Source organism: Anneissia japonica, unplaced genomic scaffold, assembly GCF_011630105.1.
Source record: "Anneissia japonica isolate Jap-2015-1 unplaced genomic scaffold, ASM1163010v1 scaffold1165_len1893470_cov193, whole genome shotgun sequence".
Classification (NCBI taxonomy): domain Eukaryota; kingdom Metazoa; phylum Echinodermata; class Crinoidea; order Comatulida; family Comatulidae; genus Anneissia; species Anneissia japonica.
The window spans coordinates 909,388-932,454 of NW_022709613.1; the positions used below are offsets into that span (position 1 = coordinate 909,388).

Here is a 23,067-nt window from a genome sequence, read left to right on the forward strand (position 1 = left end):
CATTTATATAGCGCATATTGCAGAGTGCCTCTATGCGCTTTACATAAAATTATAGAAATTATAGTAAAGATGTTGAATTTACAATATAATAGGGTGTGGTGGCAAAACAACGCTAGGTCTCAAAGGGTCAAATATCCGCCTCTGCCCTGGCGCAGTCACGGTCCCCACCTAGGTGGCGCGAACAAAGGAGCAGGTTTCACATTTGCCCTGCCACAGGCGACCGGGTGCTCAGAGTCTGCGACCAAGATACGGCCCCAAGAGACAAAGCAGGCCACTCCGTTGTGAAGGTTAATTGTTGAAATAAATGGGTTTCAATTATTATTATTATTATTATTATTATTATTATTATTATTATTATTATTATTATTATTATTATTATTACTATTATTATTATTATTATTATTATTATTATTATTATTATTATTATTATTATTATTATTATTATTATTATTATTACCTCCTCAAGGAGGTTATATTTTCATTCGATTTTCTTTATGTGTTGGTTTTTCTGTGTCTGAATAATCTGTATGAAACTTTCTAGAAATATTGACAAAATTACAAGGAAGACATTATTAAATATTGGTGACAATCCCAGATTCGGGTGGGAATTTGAGGGGTCCGTTAGAATACTAACGTCCTAGACATAAGTATCTCAAAAACTTTCTAGAATGATTTTTCATATTCCAAGGAAGATATGATTAACTTTTGGTGACGATCCGGAGTAGAGTGTACATATGAGGACCATTTAAAGGGAACTTCCCATCGTCAAATGATAAATACATCTGAAAACCTCTCTTGAATGGTTCATCATAGCCAAGGGATAAAATGTAGGCCTATGAAATTTTGGTGACATTCCAGAGTGTGGAGACCCTTAAAACGAAACGTCCCAGACGTAAATATCTTAGAAACTGATCAATGGATCGAAATGAAACTTTCTAGAATGATTTGTCATGGTCCAATGAACAATGGCTACCGGATACATAACTAAAAACCTAGGTTCTTGTGACGTTCGCTTCGTAAGTGACAGGTCCTGGTTTCGAATCCCAGTGGAGGTTGAGATTCTGTTTGCATTATTTTTTTTTCTTCAAAAGGAAAAGATACGGTGGGCGGGGGAAATTATGATGTGGGTGGAGGTATACACTCTCTGAGTGTGCTCTTAATTATTATCAATACCATTATTATTATTATTATCCAATTAATTCATTATTTAGTAGTTGAAATCTATATGATTCAACGTCATTGTTATTATCTTACTGATTAGTAGAACAATATGAGCTCCATCGTTCTCCTTACCATCCCATATTTCATGATCATTTGCCAGCCGACCTTCTACACGGACTCAAAAATTAAGAAAATAACAGGAGGAGTAGAATTACGACAAGGTCTAATAATAGGAAATGTTCACCACTGCCTTTTAATAAGAGCCACAGAGTCAGTCATGAGCCGTGATCAGTCTTTCCATTTCTATTACCCCATTTCTAGTTGACTAACTTCACCGTCCTTCGAAAATACATAAGCAATACTTCTCTGCAATGCAATCCTGCGTAGCCAAACTCTTAGCCAATCAGTGATGAAATCTTTAAATTGTCTATTGATGGCGGTATTATGATATTTTCTATCAGTTTAGGTACTCTAGTTTTCCACAAAGTAGGTTTCCCTATCTAGAGAAGTCATATTAATATATAATATTTCTTTTATGCTTATCTAATTAAAATGTATAACAATAACAGTACTGCATTCCAAAAATATACAAAAAAGGATGGATATGCATCAATCTGACAAAAGGACTGTATTAATAGCTTAAATACGTTTTTTTTTTCAAATTTAGACCAATTTCTATATTTAGACCAAAATATAAATGTACCGACATGTCTATCATAAAGATTTTTGATGCACAGTGTAGTTATTAAAATGCATTTGTCAATGTGCAGTAGTCATGAAAATTACTTTGCCAAAACTCCGTTTTGGCAATTTTTTTACAAATTGCAAGTTTATTAACATACTTGTTTGCATGGTAATTATTTCTCAATTTAGGGCAAGCACATGAAATCATCTTTGTTACGTACTGAATATGGATCGTTGTTTTAAAGTCTACGTTCGGTCTAAAGAAGCACAAAAAATCATGAGTTTGCCATAGTTATAAGGACTTTACAAGAATAGAAGGACAGGTCTATCGTCGACGGACGTTACTGTATTCCATAAATATTTGTGTTTAAGTTAAGGTTAGAATTTGATGAGTATTTCCCTGTAGCTGTGGATCGATCTCAGAATAGAAAATATTTGAAGTTGTGATCCATTTGCTGATATTAATACTCTTAACAAAAATTAGATTTTAAAGGCTAGATTAATATTTTATTAGATAGGATCTTGTGAAAAGATAAGACCTGAATTTCAAACAACAATCATTTGTTTTTAAAAGAAAGCGCCACCCCTTCCCCCACAACCCTTCCTCCCAAAAAAGAACTTTTTTTTTTCTTTTTTTCCCCTAAGAATGATTCTTATTTCTATCCTTTCATCCACCAAAGAGGATTTGGCCCCAGACCCAAAAAAGGGCCCTTCGCCCTTGGACCCCAGCAATTCTTGCGTCCCGCCTTTATTTTCTGATGTTACAAATATAGCCTTATTATGAGTACGCAGTTTTTTGGCTGGTCCATTTTTGCTGTTCGCTTTGACTGACAATATTATAGCTAGTACAATAAGTCATGACAACTCATAAGACTATTGTGGTGGGATATGTTGTTTATTTGAATTCACATTTGACGTAGGCCTATATAGACATGCGAAATTTAAATTTAAGTCTTTAATATTCAACACAAAAATTAATACTGTACGACATCGCGAAAAGATCGGGAACATTATGTATCATACCCCCTCTATGGTTGGCCGTTGATTGAACTTTTGAGTCGGTAAAACCTCCCTCCCTCATCAGTTTTTTGGTCTTGGTAGGATGATAAACTAATAATTTTTTTTATGGGGCCTTATAACCGTTCTATACTCCTTTTTCATGCTGCGGTAGACATCTTCGATCGATGACAAACAGTGCTGAGCAGCGAAGCGTAACCAATAGAAATAACGGCGTTTCGACCATATTTTCAGAGGTCATGTTACTTAAAAAATCATAAATCCTTAACAGAGGGTCGAGTCAACATAATTTTTTTCTTTAAAATGTTCGCAAAGGATATAAGTATCTACGTACTGTATGAATAAAAAAAATGTGTAACGACAAAACCATCCTATTTTAAGCACTGTGAATGATGGATATTTAGCGAGAGAGCAACAGAGTATACATACATTTTTTATTATAGGCAATATTAACCTACATTTATGCGAGAGAGCAACAGAGTATACATACATTTTTTATTATAGGCAATATTAACCTACATTTATGCATGAGATTTTGGTCCTCAAGCGTGAGAGCATGAAACAGACCGCAAATGCGGGAGTCTCACGGCAAATGCATCAGCCTTGACGTGTATGGACAGGGGTCCCAAGTCTCCCAGAACTCGTGGGAGTCTCCTGGAAATGGGGATGGCCTCCTCCTGCACTCCCGCAAGCAAGCAAGAATCTTCTGGAAATTAGTATGCTCATCAAATTCATTTTTTTTTTATGTTTTCACTGTTTTATTATAAATTTTCTCATGAAAGCCAGTGCCAATGGATGTCACAATGTGCAGCAAAATAAAATTAAATGTGTTAAGAAAGCTTATTAGCCAAATGACTAGGGTGGGGAGGGGGAGGGATTTTAAAATCATTAAGAAAAAATGGGGTAGAAAAAAGTTTTATTCAAATTTAAGTGAGAGGGCCATTCCCGGCCATGTAGAGGTGCCTAAATCACAGATTTTCTTGCCTCACCTCCAACCAATGTGGAGCTGAGGTGTCGACCCTCCATCTATTAGAGTCTCTCCCTGCCCCCGCCTCCACCCTTCAACCCAGCACCACAGATCTCCCGGAAATGACTTCTTCCAACTTGGGACCCCTGCGAATACAACTCTGCTCCCTGTGAGCGCTAGACGCCGCGACGCTGTCTGCCGACTGTTGGTGGCAGTCTGAACGGATTGTCCTTAAAAACGATCTGTTGCATTCTTAGATATTCTTAATCTTTACACAGAAGCCAACAGTGAATTTCATCTTCCAATCTTTACAAAATGCATCCTCTGCATGTAGGAAAACTCTAGGCTCTATTTTTTTAAATTTTAGAAATCAACATGGCTGATGTGGTGGTTATTGGTGCAGGTATAGCTGGCTTAGTTGCTGTGTATCATATTTTAAAGGAAAAACCAGATGCTAAAGTAACACTTCTGGAAGCTGCTGGTAAGATACAACCCCATCCACCATACCAGCCTGAGCTCACCTGCTCTAGTCACATGATGGTGGCTCAAATTCAGTATGCTTGCCTTTATTTGGTAAAATTAAATAGATATACACTATACTGAGTAAATTTAATTAAAATATGTTAACTGCAATTGTTTTTGAAATCAAACCAGGGACCTTTGGATTATCATTGTGGTCAGCAAACTGTGCTAAACTTCAACAGGGGTGGTGCCAGTGGGTGAACGCTTCATAAATCAGTACTCAATAGAATGATAATTTTTGTTTAGTTATTTTAATTTTCATTCTTCTTTTTCCAAGAGCATGCAGGTGGGCAGATCCGGTCTTTACAGCTTCAAGGTGCTTCCGGTGCAGATACCTGGGATATTGGTGCATCATTTATTCAAAGGTTTCTAAAATGTTGGTTTCCTAGAAATAAAATAAAAAAAATTCAGAATAAAAATATGATAGGATTGGAGAGATAACGATGATAATGTATACATTTACAAGAAGTAATTTCAGAATCAGATATGAAATAGGTTTTTCCACAATTATAATGGGATTGCGATATTTGAGAATGTTCTCAATCAAAACAAGGCCAAGAATACTGACCCACAAATACACAATATTTATTTACAGTCTGAAAAATAATAGAGAGACTTTGGACTTTACATTTGGGGATTTTGAAACCAATGATTTAACAGATTTTTTTTACTGTACTTTCTAGGTCACAAAAATGTTTGATGTCATTATTAAGTGAGTTTAAACTTGAGACGCTACCACCATCAAAAGGCAAACGCATTCTACAATTGGGAGATGGTACTATTAAGTCATATTCTGGGTCAATTCCGCCTTTACCTTGGTCTTCACTACTAGATCTTCACAGATACATGTCCAAGGTATGAAAACATTTATTAATTTAATTTTTGTAACTACAACAATTAGTATCACTGTTGTTATGTTTTTATAGAAAATAAATTAGGTTTTATGCAGATAGACACAAATCATTATTTATTGTGTCTACTGTCTATAGTACAAAGTCACTATTTCATCAACTGTATGCAAATACAGTAAATAGCTAGGTGTTTAGTGTTAGCTATCAGGAATGTGGTAATAATTATTCAATTTAAAATATTCAATTTATATTTGTGTCTGATATGAATATTTATACTGTTTATGGACCAATAATATAAATACTTTATTATATATGACATAAATTCTAGGACACAAAAATGGTAAAAAATACCAATTTATTCACAAATTTATTATATGTACTGTAACCTTCCTCATTGTAGGGTTGCAGTGAAAAGGGGAATATAAAATTTAATATAGAATATTAAAATAGAATGTTCATCAAAAACTAACTAAATTTAATACTTCCATTTTTCATTAGCTTGAGGGATCTTCAAAGAAGATTAACATGACCAATCCATGTGAGGGTGCTAAGGCGGTTGAGCAAGATAACACAAGTGTTGAGGAACTCAAAGTGAAGACACTTTGGACACAGTGTAAGGCTTGTATAAATTGTTAGATGGACCCCATCCCCAAAACACTTTGTGAGTGATGACATCAGGATTTGCATGACATGGGCTCTTGTTGCCAAAATGGTGCATCATTATCATCATCATCATCATTATTATCATCATAATTATAATGATAATGTATAATGTATAATCATCATAATTATACATTATCTTTTTAATAAATTCCTTAGGTTTGTTGGCATATAGACTAAAAACATACAAAATACTCATTCTTCTAACATTTTCTCTACAAATTTAGCTGCCAAGGACATGGCCGATACCCTTGCTGGATCCGTTCTAAGTGTTAACCCTAAGAATATATCTGTGCTGTACTATGAGTATATGTTGCATGCAAACAAGGGATGGGAAGGATTATTGGGCTCTTCCAAAGATGGTCTTCACAGAATCAAGGTATTTGTTTATTGTTACTCAAATTACTCCCCTTTGCTCATGTGTCTCAAGTACTGTAAAAACTGTGAACTCACTGACTAAGACCAGGGGTCAAGGACCTTAATGGGCCCTGGGATATTTCAGTAATCAGTTAATTTTTTTTTTCTGCCACGATCATGCATCCAAATTTGCCAAATGGGGCTCCTTAGCAGAACGTGTCAAAAGACATCAAAATATGCCCTTAAAACTTCGGAAACACACAACACCTCTCTCCATACCCTGGTTTGGGAGGGGGGGGGGTGGATCCATACAGACATTAGCCAGCTAGGGGCCTTAGTTCTCAGTTTGTTACGCCGCTGCATTGCATGTCTCCTCGTTGGGAATATCCTGTTGCCTGTACTGACATGCCACTGATGGTGTTATACTTTTATTTCGTTTAAAGTTGGCTTTAGATTAATTTTCATAAAAAATTAAGTTGAATAATTTTCTTATTTTCAGGGAGGTGCTGGGAAATTGGTGAGTGCACTGGTAGAGGCTATAGGAGAAACAAACATTGTATTCAACTCAAAGGTTATGTCTATTAAGCATACACACGAGGGAGGTGAAGGTCTTGTCACTGTGGAGGTAATGACAGGTGAAACATACACAGCAAAGAAGGTTATTGTAACTCAAGGAAGAGGTAATTAAACCCTTCACCCCAAAAAAATTTGTCCAAAATTATTGAAATTTCTCCGACGGGAGCTATGTTCCCCCTCCCTTAGACACCCCTCCCCTCATGGGCATTGCTACAGTATGGTCTAATCAAGGACCTACTGTATAGTCTATTCTATACTGGGAGTCGCAAAGCAAATTATGACTATGACACCCCACTCATTCAGACTTAAAATTTGAATATTTTATCTCCATCATTCTTTAAAAGATTTTTACAAATGTAGAGGGGTCCTGGATCAGGGTGCTATAACTAGGACCTTATGGATAGATGCACTGAAGGAGCCCCTAAGGGTTGGTGGCCCAGCAGAACGCTGCACAAGAGCGCATAGGCGTTGGGGGTGGAGTGATGGGGGGGACGGGCCCTTATGGCCTCCCCGCTTGATCCACCCCTGCACATACTTAAATCTATATAATCCAGATGAATATATTTTAATCATTATTTGGTAATGAATTGTTATCTGTCAAGGCCCAAACTTTTAAACAAATTAAAATTATAATACTATTGTTATCATTAGCATCATTTTTGTTACCAGTTTGTATAAATAAGTTATTAGTTTGTTGTCATCTGTTTTTGTCTTTATTGACATCTCGCTTGCATGGAGTACAGTGTGTATGTATAATATCAGAATTTTATAAATTGTTAGGCATATTTCAGTTTGTTATCAGTTACTTTTGATTGTTGGTATATTTTTTTTCCCATTTTTTAGATATGATTGAGTTCTTACCATCAGCTCCTGTGTTTCCTCCATTGTTACCCATCACTTATGGAATTTCATTTGTTATGACATTTTCAAAGGTATGAAATCTAGCTGTAATATTCATCATTGTTTTATTGTCATAATTGCAAAGCATGTTAGCTATAATAATGTCTGATTCTTTTTTTTCCCCCTGTCAGTCATTCTGGCAGGATAACGGATATTGTGGAGAGGTGCTGAGTATGTCTGGGACGATCCAATACCTCACTGGAGATGGGGATTGGTTTGCCACTGCCATATTCGATGCCACGACTGTTGATAATCCTGCGTTGTCTGGAATTTTGAACCCTCTATCATTGAGGGACAAAACTGTAAGTATTCACTCATTTACCTATGTTAAAACTATACAAATCCAGAATAACTATTTTAATATTATTCATATTATTATTGTTGATCCAACAAAGTTATTATGATTGCCAATTATTTATGCAGGTTGAAGAACGAAAGTCTGAGATTCTGAAACTTCTTGCAAAGTACTTCAAAATGGAAAATGTTGAGGTTCTTGATTATGCTGATCATGTAAGGAAATTCTCTGAATTAGAATTAATAAACAGAACTTGAATATAACAATGATGATAATAATGTAATAATGATAATAACAATGATGATGATAATAATAATTGCTGTATTTTTTTGTTCTCTGATGAACTTCTTCATCTACTGTACCTGTACACAAGTGGCTGACACACCATTAAAGTTAATTCAACAAACAACACATTATTCAGACATGCGTAACATGGCCAACTGCACTGCACATACCAAGTGCGTGGCAATACTTCCCTCAATATACCACAATTATGATAATGATAATAATGCTAACAAGAATGATGACGATGGTGACGATGAAGATTTAACAATAACGTAATAATAGTCATCATCATCATGAATATGATAATTTAAACAAGCTTTATTTGTTTCAATAAAAAATAATGATAATTTAAATCGTGTTTGAAATTCACTGTCTTTGACAATGAGTGATTTTGATCTCATTTTAATATTTTGATCTTTTTTATTTTAGACTTGGGGTGAACCATGGAAGTATGGAGACAAGTTACTTACTGCATCATCATTGGCTGACAGGAGGAAACCCTTCCATAGGTAATCCAATGGTTATTGTCATGTTGATTTTCATGTATAATTTCAACATTATTATCCATACTTGCATTCATCATCATGATAATTATTATTATTATGACCATCCTCCAATCAATGTTATTATTGTGATCAGTATTCCTAATATTATGGTCTAATTTTTTACCACCCTAAAGCATAAAGTCTCTTCCTGACCCACCACCACCACCAGGAGTTTTATTTCAAGACCCTGACTAGTGACTTTAGATGGCCCCTTGGTTCAGTTCCCCCTTCACATTGTTGTACCCCCCTGTCTGCAGAATTTTGGAGCCACCACTATCATTTTCATCATCATAATCTTCGTCATGATCTTAATTATCATCTTCATTATCATCTTCATCATTGTCATTATCATAATCGTTTTCATGTGATGGATATTTTATGTATGATGATTTATATGGTGATCATGATAACCAATACCCCTTTTACACTGCCAAAGGCAGAATCGACCTGGGTTACTTCTGGAGTAATCCCGGGTGCATTTCCCATTTAAATCGAAATAAAAAGTCCGGGCAACAAACTCGGGTTCAAATACCGCCCTCAGTTGACAATTATTGTCAATTATGAAGCAATGTACCTGCAGATTGTTTTTAAATTATGCAAATTAAATCAGCAGTTTTGATATCAAGTCTATACCGGAGCGTAGAGGGTTCAATTTGACAAGTGTCTAGGCCTAGCCTGTTGTAGGCAAACTTTAGGCCTACCTGACCACAGCTGCTGTAGGCGCCAGGTAAGGCCTAATTCCGGAATCAAATTCGGTGCTGTTTACACTGGCGACTCCGGAATGCACCCGGGTTGTCCTACGCTGCATGTGTCCCGCATGTCCCTCCCGGAATGTTTGGCATCCCAAGTAGGACTTTTTGACGTTTACACTAACCACAACTCGGGAGATTTTAACCCGGGTATTGGAAAATCTCGGGTTATGTTCGGAATTTTGCTTTCAGTGTAAAAGGGGTACAAGACAATCATGATAGCGATGATGATGTCAAATTTATTGGTGAGATTATATTTTTTTCTTTAAATATTTTCACAGCATTCATTGGGCTGATAGACACACAGCGATGGAATGGTACAACACTATAGAAGGCGCTGTTCAAGTTGGATTACGAGCAGCAAAAGAAGTACTTAATTGTATCTAGATGCTATTTTTAAATTCTAATGAATATGATAATTGCAATAATTGATTTCTTCTGAAAAAATAAAATTCTTTGTTTTTTTTATATAATTTTAATTGAAATATTTTAATAAAATGAATTTAATGGTGTTTTTAACTGAAGTTTGTTCACATTTTGTATCATGAATGATTAAACCAAAAATTTAATGTGCTATAATTAAATTTTTTTATCAGCAATAAAAGTTAATGTAAGTTATAGTTAAGCTGAAGGATATACACCACATAAGTTTTGATAGTTAAGAGACTTTCTGGACCAAACTGAGAGTATGATGGGGGTGAGTGACTCAAAACTGGTAAATCATAAGCATCCTAGAGTTAAGTGTTCATATATTTCCATTATGCTAATTATTTGATTTGGGCATTATGCAAATCTATCTACGATGTTAATGAAGCCTTGATAGGAAGACGTTGCAGGTTCAAGACCTGCTGGATGTACACTTCCCGAGTCTGAGGCGTTTGCAAGATCTGGCGGTAAGGGGTGTGTGAGAGTCCAGACCACCTCAGCCCCAACATGGTTGTTGTTGAGGTGCGAAAATTTTGAGAATATGGACCTCTCTGGGTGCTGGTAAATTGTACTCTCATATCTTAAAACTTACCAATAATTCATATCAACAATATAATACAATTATTTTCTTAATACTATTTAGGGGGTGCTATTGCACCGTCTGCACCCCCCTGCATCTGCCTCAGTGAGTAATTTGCCACAAAATTGTAGATCCAGTTGTAGTTATTACTGTACAATTTATCAGGGGAAAATTGCAAGTATTATAGACCATTAGTACCTGTATACAAATAATCTAGGACTATACTTTTTGAGGTTTAGAAATTTAAACAATGTCAGTATCAATTTCACATTCCTAGCATACTGGCTTGTGCCATAATGGTGTCCAAGAGCCAAGTGGGGTGTGGGGTGAGGTGACAAAGCCCCTTGAGCTCAGGAATTCTAGACCAAGCTATTACACATTCAGTATTATCAAGTTTAAATATTATATAAAACAAATTAATATAATTATACAAAAAAGAAATATAAACAAAATATATATTTTGTATAGTACATCGGATCTATGTATTATTACAATATCCATAAGTTAATTATAACACCTTTTTAAAAACAGAATCTATATAATGCTATAAAAATACAATATTAAATAACTGTGACCTTGAATACAATATAATTATCATGTATTTTTATTATCCAAGTGATGAGTCATAGATTATTGTTAAAAATATTATTTGCCTGCTAAGGCCAAATAAAAAAAACATTGTGTTCCTCGCCATTCCCACCTTTATTCTTTTTTTTGTTTACTTTTATACACACAACGCACTTAGAAAATCCTGTAGAAATCCAAGTATCAATGGAAATCTGTGTGTGACTTGCCACAGCTGGTTATACGTTTGCTGTGTGCAAACATGCATGACGCTTAACATATTTTAAGGGAAAAAAGACCACAGATTTTCCTTACAGTTATGGTCTTTTCTACTCTAGCAAATATTCCTAAAGCTTGGTTTCCATACAATCGCTACACTTTTGGTGATGCTGATTGGTCAGTCGAATCGGGGAGCCTTCGCGATTGCGTTGGTACAACGATTGCACTAAAAACACTGATAGCGACAGTGTAGCGATTTCAAGGAAACCAGGCTGATGGGTGAGGGATGGGGGAATGGGTGGGAAAACAGCAAAAAGAATCACACACTATCACATCACCAGCCGTCAGTCAGAGTTATAATGATCTACAGGTGTCATAATCATGATAACCATTATTATGGCGGTGGCCCAACTTAACCAACATTAAAGCTTGGTTTCAGATTGGTTTCCATAAAAATCGCTACACGATATCTCTGACTCCTGATTGGTCTGTTGAAAAAAGAGCGTTCCCGATTCTATGGAACGATTGCACTGAAAACACTAGCGACAGTGTAGCGATTGTATGGAAATAAAACATTTATTTATTCGCCAGTCATCCATTCGTTTGTTCAGTTGTTTATACATTTAACTACATACTTATATATTTAAATATTTACATAATACATATATACAAATTTATTTATATATGGCTAACAGTATTATGTTTTATATATCTATATATTTATATGTAAGGGCCTCACTGAACCAAGGTGGAATTGCAGTTTCGAGAAAGCCATCCTTTAGGGTTATGGGTTTAAATTATTGGGATTATATACACGATTTCAACCTCCCTGTGTCTCTATCAAATGCTTTGTGGCAAATACCTGCAGTGATGTTACCGTACATATGCTAATGTATCACGGATCTCAGGCGATGAAACTCGATAGGATAAGACAGAGCAGGCTTAATGAGATGTGTGTACTTTGTTACAATTGACAGCCTAATTAATATTACCATTATATAAGATTCAAAAATAGGTCTTATAAAAAGGTACAAGCGTAATTAAAATATGGTTAGAAAGGTTATTTAACTTTTTATAACGAACAGTGGCGGATTCAAAATTCAAAATTTAAAAAATGGAGATATAAAGAAAATTATATTCAAATTTTAAGTCTGAGAGTGCAATTTCTGGCCATCTAGAGGTGCCATTAATCACAAATATTCTTACCTCACCCCTAACCATGGTGGGGTGTAGGCTATCCCGGTCCATCTGTAAAAGTACCTCCTCGGCCCCCTCTATAATTCCTGGATCCGAATACATTAATTTCAACAAATTGAAGTTTATCTTAATATTTTTGTTGATTAATGTTTGCATGTTGATATTGATGAAAGTAAAATGCCCTCATAATACTAATTAACTTGTAGAGTTCATGTGGTCTTGACCTCCAGCAAATTCTCTCATATATTACAACCGAACATAAATCCTTCCTAGTCTGCATATCATCTGCTCTGTTTCGCTAGATACACTCTGTACGAAAGTAAATAACTTCCTTGTTTTTTATTGTTGTCGGATTATTAATGCATCGATTGAAAATTATATACTGGTATGACGGTACATTATCGCTCCATTACCGTAACACTCTTTCACGAAGTTGGAACGTCAGTACCGGACAATATCGATCCTCCCACGGCGTCGAATTAGCAGCAACAATTAAAACAGCGCCGTTATTCTCATAACAATATAATTCCGACTGTAGAGAGATATTAACATTCTGAGCCAGCCTCCTGTCTCTTCGTGGTAAAAAATATCATGGATGCTCTACGTGGACTTGCGACGGATGCCGGAACCTTTCTCAGCCGAACCAGGCAGGTAGGCATCGATTACAATCCTGTTTTAATGCTCGGTTTAATCAGCCGTTATATACATTAGATATAATCATAAGGCTTGGTCGACACTAAACGATTATTTAAAGAGTTTAAATCTGGCATAGGGTAATCAGAACGCTTGCCCCGTCATCATTTCATACATGGCAATTAAATTTATTTCATTGGCAATATTCTCAGAAATACTTACTTTTAAGCTATGCAAAACCCAGTGACTGTGTACAGTTCAATGGTAATTATCAATGACAATTCCACATGCATTGTAATAATGAAATTAATAAAAATCATGTTACTATAAAGTATGTTTTTAGACATGTTAACTTAAAAATAATAATCTTATATTATTATCATATTACTCCGGTTGTGTTCACCTACGAACCAGAACCTAAATAAAGCTTAAACCGTCATCTATCTAAATATATCAATATGGACTCAATTTGTCACGACAGCTCACAATTAAAAAAAAAAGTATCGTAAGTTAATAAATGCATGGAACAAAACGTACGTCTGTAATCTCTAAAACCCCTTCCTATGCATTAGGTCTTTTATTTTCTTTGTAAATATTAATATTATATGTTATATGTCATATTATTATGTTCAAACCAAAGAGGTATTCTTATACAAAAACCTATATAATACGAATTATGGTATAGGCCTTTAGCTAATATGAATGAAAATTATTACGCTTTTGTGTCGGTATTCGGAGGCCTCTTTAAGTATCCATGTACTGAATCACGGTATGTTGAATACTAACAAACAGGCCTATACAGCAAAATAACGGATTTGCATTTGTTTACTCGCTGCAAATTGTCGTTCCTTTTGATTTTAATAGGTTATTGGTATTATTATTGCGTCGATTTCCATGAAATTCAGCAAACTGCAAATGAATTTGAGTGCAATTTGTTAATAAAAAACGGCCTTCAGCGTAAATAATATTACAAAAGCGTTTTCTGTACAAATGGGGCTATAAAATTAGATCATTACAATTATTTTGTATGAATATCATTTCTACATTTGGTCTAATATGCATTGGTCATCGTATGTTTAGACTTTAGAGCGTACACCGGTAGTTGGGAATCCAATGGTTATTCACAGATGTTAATGTAGTAGAATAACATGACGATGAATTACGATGCTGAAACTTAATAATAACGTGATGTAACGTGATTGTTATATTTATTTATTTATTATTATTATTATTATTATTATTTTTATTATTATAATTTTTATTGTTGTCATTATTATTATTATCATTATTATTCTTATTTTTATAACGATTATTATTATTATTATTGATATATCAATAATATTTACTATTATTGAAGTCGATGTTATGATGATGATGATGAACGACGACGACGATGATGATTATGATGGTGGTGGTGTTGAGAATGGTGTTGATGAATTAACAATAATGAAGATGATGATGATGATGAATGGTAACGATTTTCAGTCAGTTTTTATTGCAATAATAAATTACAAATATAAAAATCCAAGATGACATGAAATAGAAGATGTAGGCCTACCTATTCCAATTCGCTATCCTTCCGCCTGTAACAGCCTGTATATATCAAAAGTATTACTGTCCTGAGAAGCTTTGTTTTTTATTTGTTCTTTAATTATCGAAAATTGGAAATAATAATGAAAAAAGTAGAAAGCGTGGAAATTAACCCATGAAAATGTGGTAAACTAGGAAAGAAAGCCATCACTTTGAAGTGTCTGTCCTAGCCAATTCAAACATGACTAGTAAATGTGCTAACGTGACAACAACAATGTTAAAACTGCTTGAAAGCAAAATATAGGTGGATAAGTTGATCGCTACAGTTTGTGCCATCGCATCAACTAATTCGGTAAATGGACTAGAGAGAGTGTAAAAATATACACTAGACTTTTATTTTAATTTAAAAAAATCGGTTTTCACCAGGGAACAGTGAAATTACACTGTTCCATGGTTTCAATGATACTTCTTAATGGTAAAATATACCTATACATCTGTTAATTTACGAGAACATTTTGTTCTTATTTTCTTATTCAATTAAAAGTTAATAAGTTAATTAACTACACAAAATAGTGAAACAAATGTTGAATTCAGGTTTTATTGTATTTTATATCATCAAGACTACTGTATACTTAACGTTTTTTTTTTTAAATAATATAAGAATACTTGACACCCGCCCCCTATTCAAGAATCCGGAAACTAACTGTCTTTCATTGAACTTCCATTCGCGAAGTATTGAATAGTGGATACGTGTGATCAATATTTTCGATCAAAATGGAAAAAGTCAATGAAAACATGAAGAAAATAGCTGGGCAAGCCGGGACTTTCTTCACCCGTGCAAAACAGGTTAGACTATCTTATAATATATCCTTAAGATTCAGTTCTTTAATTATTTTTTATTAAATTGGACGAGTAGAAAATACACCGATGTTCAAAACTGACGGCTAGGCCCTGCCTATGGGTTGTCATTCGACCATCAGCAGACCCTAAACTTTGCCGGATCCAGGCTTAGTCAATTTTCGTGCTAGCTAGGCCCATGCGTCAGGCTTGGCCTACCCTGAAACTGATAGGCCTTCTTCCAAGTGTTCAGTAAGTAACTACCGTGGCTACTGCCGCAGTGAGTGCAGGAATAGCCTAGTTCTAGGACCTAGAGGCCTAGGCCTATATAGGGCGACTAGCTAGGCTAGGGCTAGGCCTAGCCTACGCCTGTAATAAGGGGTAGCCAGGCCTAGGCCTAAATTGATCTTAATCTGACACAGTATATTTATTTACACAATAATATACATGAAGAAACTGATTGAATGTCAGTGAGTGTAGAGCAAGGGTGGAGATAAAAATGGGTTGAAGGGCGGAAGAAGTGTAATTCAGGCAGGGCGCTAATACCGCTAATACGGTTTAGCACCTGAAACCGGTTACCAAATTATTTAAAACTTACAATTAATCTACACTAACATGTTCTTTGATGATTTGACTTTCATATAAGCTACTTATTTCATAATTATGGTTTATAATTAATTTAAATAACCAATAATTGGGACGGTATATCGATAGTAACACAATCAACTCAGGTCCACCGTAGGGGAGGAGTGGGATATGACCGGTTGAGCCGCCGACAAGTTGAGCCGCCGGCAATTTCTATGGAACGCCCAGGGCGTCTCTCTGTGAAAACTATTTGTAAAACTTATATATAATAATGATAAGAATGTATGGAGTTTTTGTGTTTTACTATCTGGCAAGCCAACTGAATTAGACAGATGATTATAAACAATAAATTTAAATGTGTTAGGCCTATGTTATTATACAGTATTTACTATGGTTTTGTAATTTATATATTTTTATTTTTGTACTATTTTTAAAACTTATATATAATAATGATATTAAGAATGTATGGAGTTTTTGTTTTTTTACTATCTAGCAAGCCGACTGAATTAGACAGATGACTATAAACAATAAATTTAAATGTGTTAGGCCTATGTTATTATACAGTATTTACTATGGTTTTGTAATTTATATATTTTTATTTTTGTACTATTTTTTGAACTTATATAATAAATGATAAGAATGTATGGAGTTTTTTTTTTTACTATCTGGCAAGCCGACTGAGCAAATACTCACAAAATTTAAATTAAAACGATAGAAAGAACATGTAAATAAATTGAAATACGTCCCAAAAATATTTAATAAATCAGTGCAAAAGTCGAGTATTAAATAAATTGAAATAATTGAGTAAATAAACTGAATGAAATACATCCCAAACAACAGTACCAAGAACGAATAAGTTAATTGAAATACACCGCAATTAACGCACTACATTCACTGAGAGACGCGCTTGGTGTTCCATAGAAATGACCGGCGGCTCAACTTGTCGGCGGCTCAACCGGTCATAATCCCACCGTAGTACCACCCAGCACAGTCGATGACTGCAGGTTTCCAGGGTCTGTCATATAATTTGTGCCCAATTGTAATTTTTTTGACCAATTATTTCACTGCATAGGATTGCTGGAAACTGTTAACCGTTCTAATTAATGGTTAATTAACTTAATTAGAAACCATAATTGTTGGATTATAAGTGGATTATAGTAAAGTAAAATCATCAAGGAATGTATTAGTATTGAATAATTTAAGTGTTAAATAATTTAGTAAATGATTTTAGGACTGGATGCAAAACCGTATTAGCGCCCCCAAGGCCAAGCTATGATGTTTCAGTGCGGGTTTTTAATTTATTTTTGTGGGCCACAAAAAAGTCAGTCAGTTGTTCATATTTAAAATGTAAACATCTAGAGAACTCCACCAATGTCATCCATTGATGTTTTACTGAGAAATGCAATTGATTTGCTGCCATAGAGAGATTGCAAAGAATGGTATTATTTAATCGTTTAATTGCCAAGGATATGTTTGCATTTTTATTTTTAGGTCTATCGTAAAACCATGGTAAAACCAACCTATTAACAATCTAAATAACTATACAATCTAAATAAATCTTTATTTTTCAGACTTCAGACTTTTCAGACAAATTTATTTTGAAGTGTAAATAAAAAAAATATATATATTCAGCCTCAAAACAGCAGAGATTCACCTGCCATAAACACAGCTTGGAAAAAACCCACCAAGCTAGCTATACAAACATCATAATTATTGTAAATCAAACTACCTTAGGATGATTCTAAACAAAAACAAACTATCCGTAATATGTCTATGGAACAATAAGGTATTGGATGGTTATGCTAATTTGTGAAATAAACACCTAATAATCATGTGACATCTACCAGTAGGGACATCATGTTTTAAACTCCTGGTATGTACAATGAATCTGGAACATTAACTAACATAAACAAAGATTCATTGTACATAGTCAATTTATTTTGCAATTTACAAGTGCCGTATCAAGTAGAGATGGCTGTCAACATGGAAACAGAACTTGAGAGAGTTGTTCACAGGGATTTGGTGTATTTTTTGTGGAATATTTATTACACAGTATTAAGTATGAAATTCTACAGTACTAGTGTTGAAATTCAGTCACAATTTATTAATTATCAATCCAATTATTGGTAGTCACAATGTGCATCTGGCATTGTTATTACATATAAAACTCTGTCCATACTTACCAAGTTTTATGTTGAAATACCGTGTTGTGTGTTAATTACTACAGTAGAAAGCCATGTAAATACACTGTAATTATGTTATAATTTGTTTTTTTTTACAATGTCACATACAAATACTTAGCACACTATAGTAATAGTATAGTAAACAGTAGCTATATGTTATACAGTAAGGCTCACAAGATCAAAATCAAAAACAAAATTCATTTAAATAAGGAAATGAGTTTTATCAACACACACTGTATGTGGCATTGTCATGTGATTGTGATGCAGATCCCTAGTCAGCAGTTTGTATCACATCTTAGACTAACTCCATGCTTCCTTTCCTTATGGCTGATTGATTATGTCACTGCAGTCACAGGATGAATAATGAAGTTCATCATTAATTCTGTGCCATAATATTATCTTGGGTTTTTTTTCATTCATATTCATACTCCCATTAATTACAAAGCCTAGAATATAATAATTTAATACGGGAAAGATCAGTACAGTACTATCTGATCTTTGACCCATTTATGCCTGTGTTCAATTAGGGAGTTGTTACTTTAATAACAAACTCTGTGTTGTGTTGATTGGCTGATGTACATTAATTTTATTATTAATTATGACATTATAATTAATAATAAAATTATTATTATTAATTATGACATTATAATTGGTTAGCTTCCGGAGATTTTTGCTTGCATGGGTTTGTGTACTGTATGACTGTGTGCCAATTTCCGAGATATGTAGCCCTGTCAGTCGCGGGGGGACTAGGAACCCGATTATAGCATTGTAAATAAAAATCATATTGACCTAACATTGAAAAACCTTGAATATATAAAAAAGATTTATTTCAGTGAAAAACCCAAGAATGGAGATACTACGGATTAAATGTGGAAACACTCACCCATTTCAACTGTTTGTGTATAGCATTGCTTAGTGAAAAATTGCCACATGGTGTTATATGTTCTCAGTGACATACATTATACTGTAGATCTTCAAAATTTAAGTTGTTCCCAAATGCAATAAAGAAGCCTTCCACTATGCAAGAAAGTATCATGAATCTTGAATCAGAGCCCAGGTAATCAAATCTCCACTCACCAAGTCTAATAAATAGACTGTATTAAATAGAGCATACAGTATCAAGGGTACCATATGATCAGCTGTCTACCCACCCCACAAGTTACTGGAAGAATAAATCGCCCTCATTATGTGTAATAAAAAAAAAGAAGATTTACAGCACTCACTCAGTTGGGTTATGCATTGTAAATTGTGTACTTGTCGTTGAACAGGAAATATTCAACAGTTTTAAGTTTGAGTATTGCAGTATGACAGGAAAGACTTCAGACAGATACTAGCTCTGGTAGAAAAATAAACATGGTGCAACAGTACAGTTAAATTTTAAAAACTATGGCTCAGTCTAAGTAAAATAACTCTTCACAGATCAGCAATTTAATAAGTTTAGTCCTACAGCTTAAAATGGCTTCCGACGGACGACAGGGTCTATGCTTGTCTGAAACATATATAAATATTCCTGGAAAATGTAACCTATTTGTTATTCAAGTTAAAAGGTGAAAAAGAATTAGATACAATTCTTGAAAAGAACTAAAATGACAAGATATAAATGATTGGCTATTAAATGTGAAGTAAATGGCTTTACTCTCATTATGGTGCATTAAAGAAGTTCTTTTTTTAGAACTGAGGTAAATGGTTGTTAGGAAACAAGGATGAACATCTGCAGAGCATTTTACTCCTGAGGAGATCTACAGCCTACGTACAGTACTACACAAATTGCATGGAAGTTCAGCAAGCCCATCAATTAATTCATTAATTATTTGAATTGTCAATCAAAATTCTTTGCAATTTACAGTACAGCATCAACTTAGTTTGTCATGAGGCGTAGTGTAACTCATGTAATTTTTGTAGGTATTTTTTGTTTGACATTTTTAATCTTGATTTGATAGTTCTTACAATTGTTCCATTTCATATCATTATTTTTGTTGTAAGTGTTGCTGATTATTTATACTGTAATAAATTACATAATTTATTCATTTCCATTTTTAAATAATTATTGAAACTTGGTTTCAATTGGTAATAAATATATTTAATCATTCAAGAATCATGATCTTGACCAATCAGTTACCAATTTAGTTTAAAAAATTTGTTTTGCAACATGCAATCATTAAGGCGAGACTTATTTTATACCATGATTTGCAAACTTATTTTTTTTAAAGATCATCAGAGGACGGCAGAAAAAAAAAATGTTTTCCAATTGCCAAAAGACAGAGGAGAAAAAAAAAAAATTTTTATTGGTGAATGTAAACAGTGTTGTAATGGGATACAGTAGTTAAATGCTTTAAATATTTATAATTAGGAAGAAATATAACATCTTATTGTTAGAGATTTCAAGTCGGCGACAGGTGCAATAAAATAAAGAAAATATTTACATGGCGGTGGGTGCACTAAATGGCCAAAAATAAGATTTCATTTTTTTTATTTTTTTTATTGGAAATCATCATCATTGGCAGGCAGCAGATTTGCTAAAACAAGGTATAAAAAAGTCTTGCCTAATAGTTACTTGAATTACCTAATTACAAATAATGATTAAATTTCCCTGTCTGTGCTTTGGTCTGTTTTGGATGGTTTATACTAAGGTGTAACATCTTCATTTGGAATGATGATTACCAAAAAAGGCCTCTACCATTTTTCAATGAGAAACTTTGTTTTTAACTGTACTTACTGTACCAGAATACACAGTACAGTGAATGTATTGATGTAATCTAAAAATCAAAATCATAAGGAATCATCAACATTTTAAAATTGGCTGATCCAAATACTGTGAACTATATCATGCACTCTCCATTAGAGTAGTCAAGACTTCAAATTAAAATGGTAATACAGTATACCAATTAAAATGCCAATTAACCTCACTGATTACAGACCATTTATTTCAACTATCCTATAAAAATGATTAACTAAGACAGTTTAAGGGTGTTATATTGCTCTAATAATTGGCGTGGACAATTTTTTACTTAATTTTTTTTTTAATTGAAAACTTTATGGAATCCAGACTATGACATTTTGCCCAGATATTTTTACTTAGTACAGAAAAATCTAAAATAAACATTTGACTTCCTAATTCGGTATTTGAAATAAACCCCATTCTTTGGTTTTGCTTGAAATAGTACAAGTTGGAAGTATAAGACAAAGTATACCTTCGTGCCACTGATCCAGCCATGGCATGGTTTGACGATCACACTTTTGCATATCTGACAGCCATTTTGTTTTGTATACCAGGTTTTTTGGAAAATTAATATTAATCAACTTGAGATACATTTACTGTATGAAAGGAAAAAATATACGGAAAACCTCCATAGTACAATCAATGTATGGACACATCCATACAATACGTTCAATTGTACATAGCTTCAGAATTTGTGCTTTAATCTGCAAAATAATGTTGACTGCTTTCCTACAGTACATATGGTTGAAGACAGTTATTCTATCAATAACATAATACAAACAAAAAACACATGATTATGGTAATTTTATCACCCATAGAGTGTAAGATATTGAAAGTAGAGGAATGATTCATATGATGAAACTCTGTAATTATTAATAATTTAATAAATATGTAAATTTATAAGTGCTTAATATAACAAGTGTCAAAACACTTCCAAGAATTAATCTAATCTGCGGAAAACATTGACAAATTTAATCATTCATCTTGTATACACATGCAGAATGATATATTGATGATACAGTATATAGGAATGGATTTAAATAATTGATTATAATAAAGAATTACTACAGTACCTCCTTAGTACCCTGGGGAAGTACTTCAATCACATTCAACATAGACTAAACATTAATCATAAAAACATTTGTTTGCATCGTACTGGGTACATAATCTCACATCCTGTATTAGATACAGTAAATTAAAAGTGGACAGCAGGGATTTGAACTTCCGACCTTTAAGGTTGAGAGCCCAAATCGTAACTGCTTTTTTTTACCATATACTGTAAAAATTTAGTCTTTGTTTTTTTTTTTATAGTACACTGAAGAAAAACTTGGCAGTGCTGAGAAGACTGAGTTAGATGCACACTTTGAGAACCTTCAGCAGCGTGCCGATAGGACGAAATCATGGACGGAAAAGATTGTAGGACGAACAGAAGCTGTACTGCAGCCAAACCCAAGTAAGTTATTTTAAGAATAATGATTATGTATTAACATCCAGATAATTAGAAACTTAATAACAAAGAGTCTGTATTAATTATTAATTTTGATTATTATATAAATTAATAAACCTTAATATTAATTTACTGTAGGTTTTACTGAAATGAGTAAGAAATGGTTAAACATAATATAGATCTGCACTCTGCTGCCGATTGGCCATTTTATTATATGTCCACTGTTAAATTTTAGATGGTTTGATATTATTTGCCTAGATCTCCGCGTGGAAGACTATTTCAACTCGAAGCTAGACAGACGACCCAAGGAACGAGAAAATAATTATGAACTACTTGGAATTGCAATGATTGAGTCGGGCAACGACCTTGGTCCAGGAACTCAATATGGTATGTTTTGATGCAAAGATTGAATATGTTTTATGTTTGATACAATTGTGTTAACTCTATGAATACTAATAGTCTGTCCTGATATGGCTGTAATGGAAGTAGTCTTGTTTTGGATAAGTACTGATGTTTCAAGAGAATTTAAGATCTCGGCATCTGAATTATGAGCAGTTTTGGAGAATTCCCCCACAATC

At 33.9% G+C, this 23,067-nt stretch overlaps 2 protein-coding genes across 6 annotated transcripts in view; both read left to right on the forward strand.

Annotated features, from left to right (window-relative positions):
• The first annotated feature begins 4,172 nt into the window (after positions 1-4,172).
• LOC117106907 (putative flavin-containing monoamine oxidase AofH) lies at positions 4,173-11,161 on the forward strand. Its single transcript, XM_033248430.1, has 11 exons — positions 4,173-4,310; positions 4,629-4,716; positions 5,035-5,206; positions 5,701-5,815; positions 6,090-6,241; positions 6,719-6,899; positions 7,639-7,727; positions 7,827-7,997; positions 8,119-8,205; positions 8,705-8,784; positions 9,851-11,161. Exons 1-11 carry the CDS (start codon positions 4,205-4,207, stop codon positions 9,954-9,956), a joined length of 1,347 nt encoding a protein of 448 aa, XP_033104321.1. The 5' UTR covers positions 4,173-4,204; the 3' UTR covers positions 9,957-11,161.
• Positions 11,162-12,972: 1,811 nt separating this feature from the next.
• The window catches only part of LOC117106909 (endophilin-B1-like), a 31,040-nt gene continuing 20,945 nt past the window's right edge, over positions 12,973-23,067 (forward strand). For 3 of the 5 annotated variants that reach the window (XM_033248431.1, XM_033248436.1, XM_033248433.1), the window contains exons 1-3: positions 15,407-15,564; positions 22,354-22,495; positions 22,748-22,876. In XM_033248431.1, the coding sequence (XP_033104322.1) occupies positions 15,493-15,564; positions 22,354-22,495; positions 22,748-22,876 (343 nt within the window). In that variant the 5' untranslated portion in view covers positions 15,407-15,492. Of the gene's footprint in view, positions 13,207-15,406; positions 15,565-22,353; positions 22,496-22,747; positions 22,877-23,067 lie in introns of those variants that run through there. The other 2 variants (XM_033248432.1, XM_033248434.1) reach the window with 2 other exon arrangements.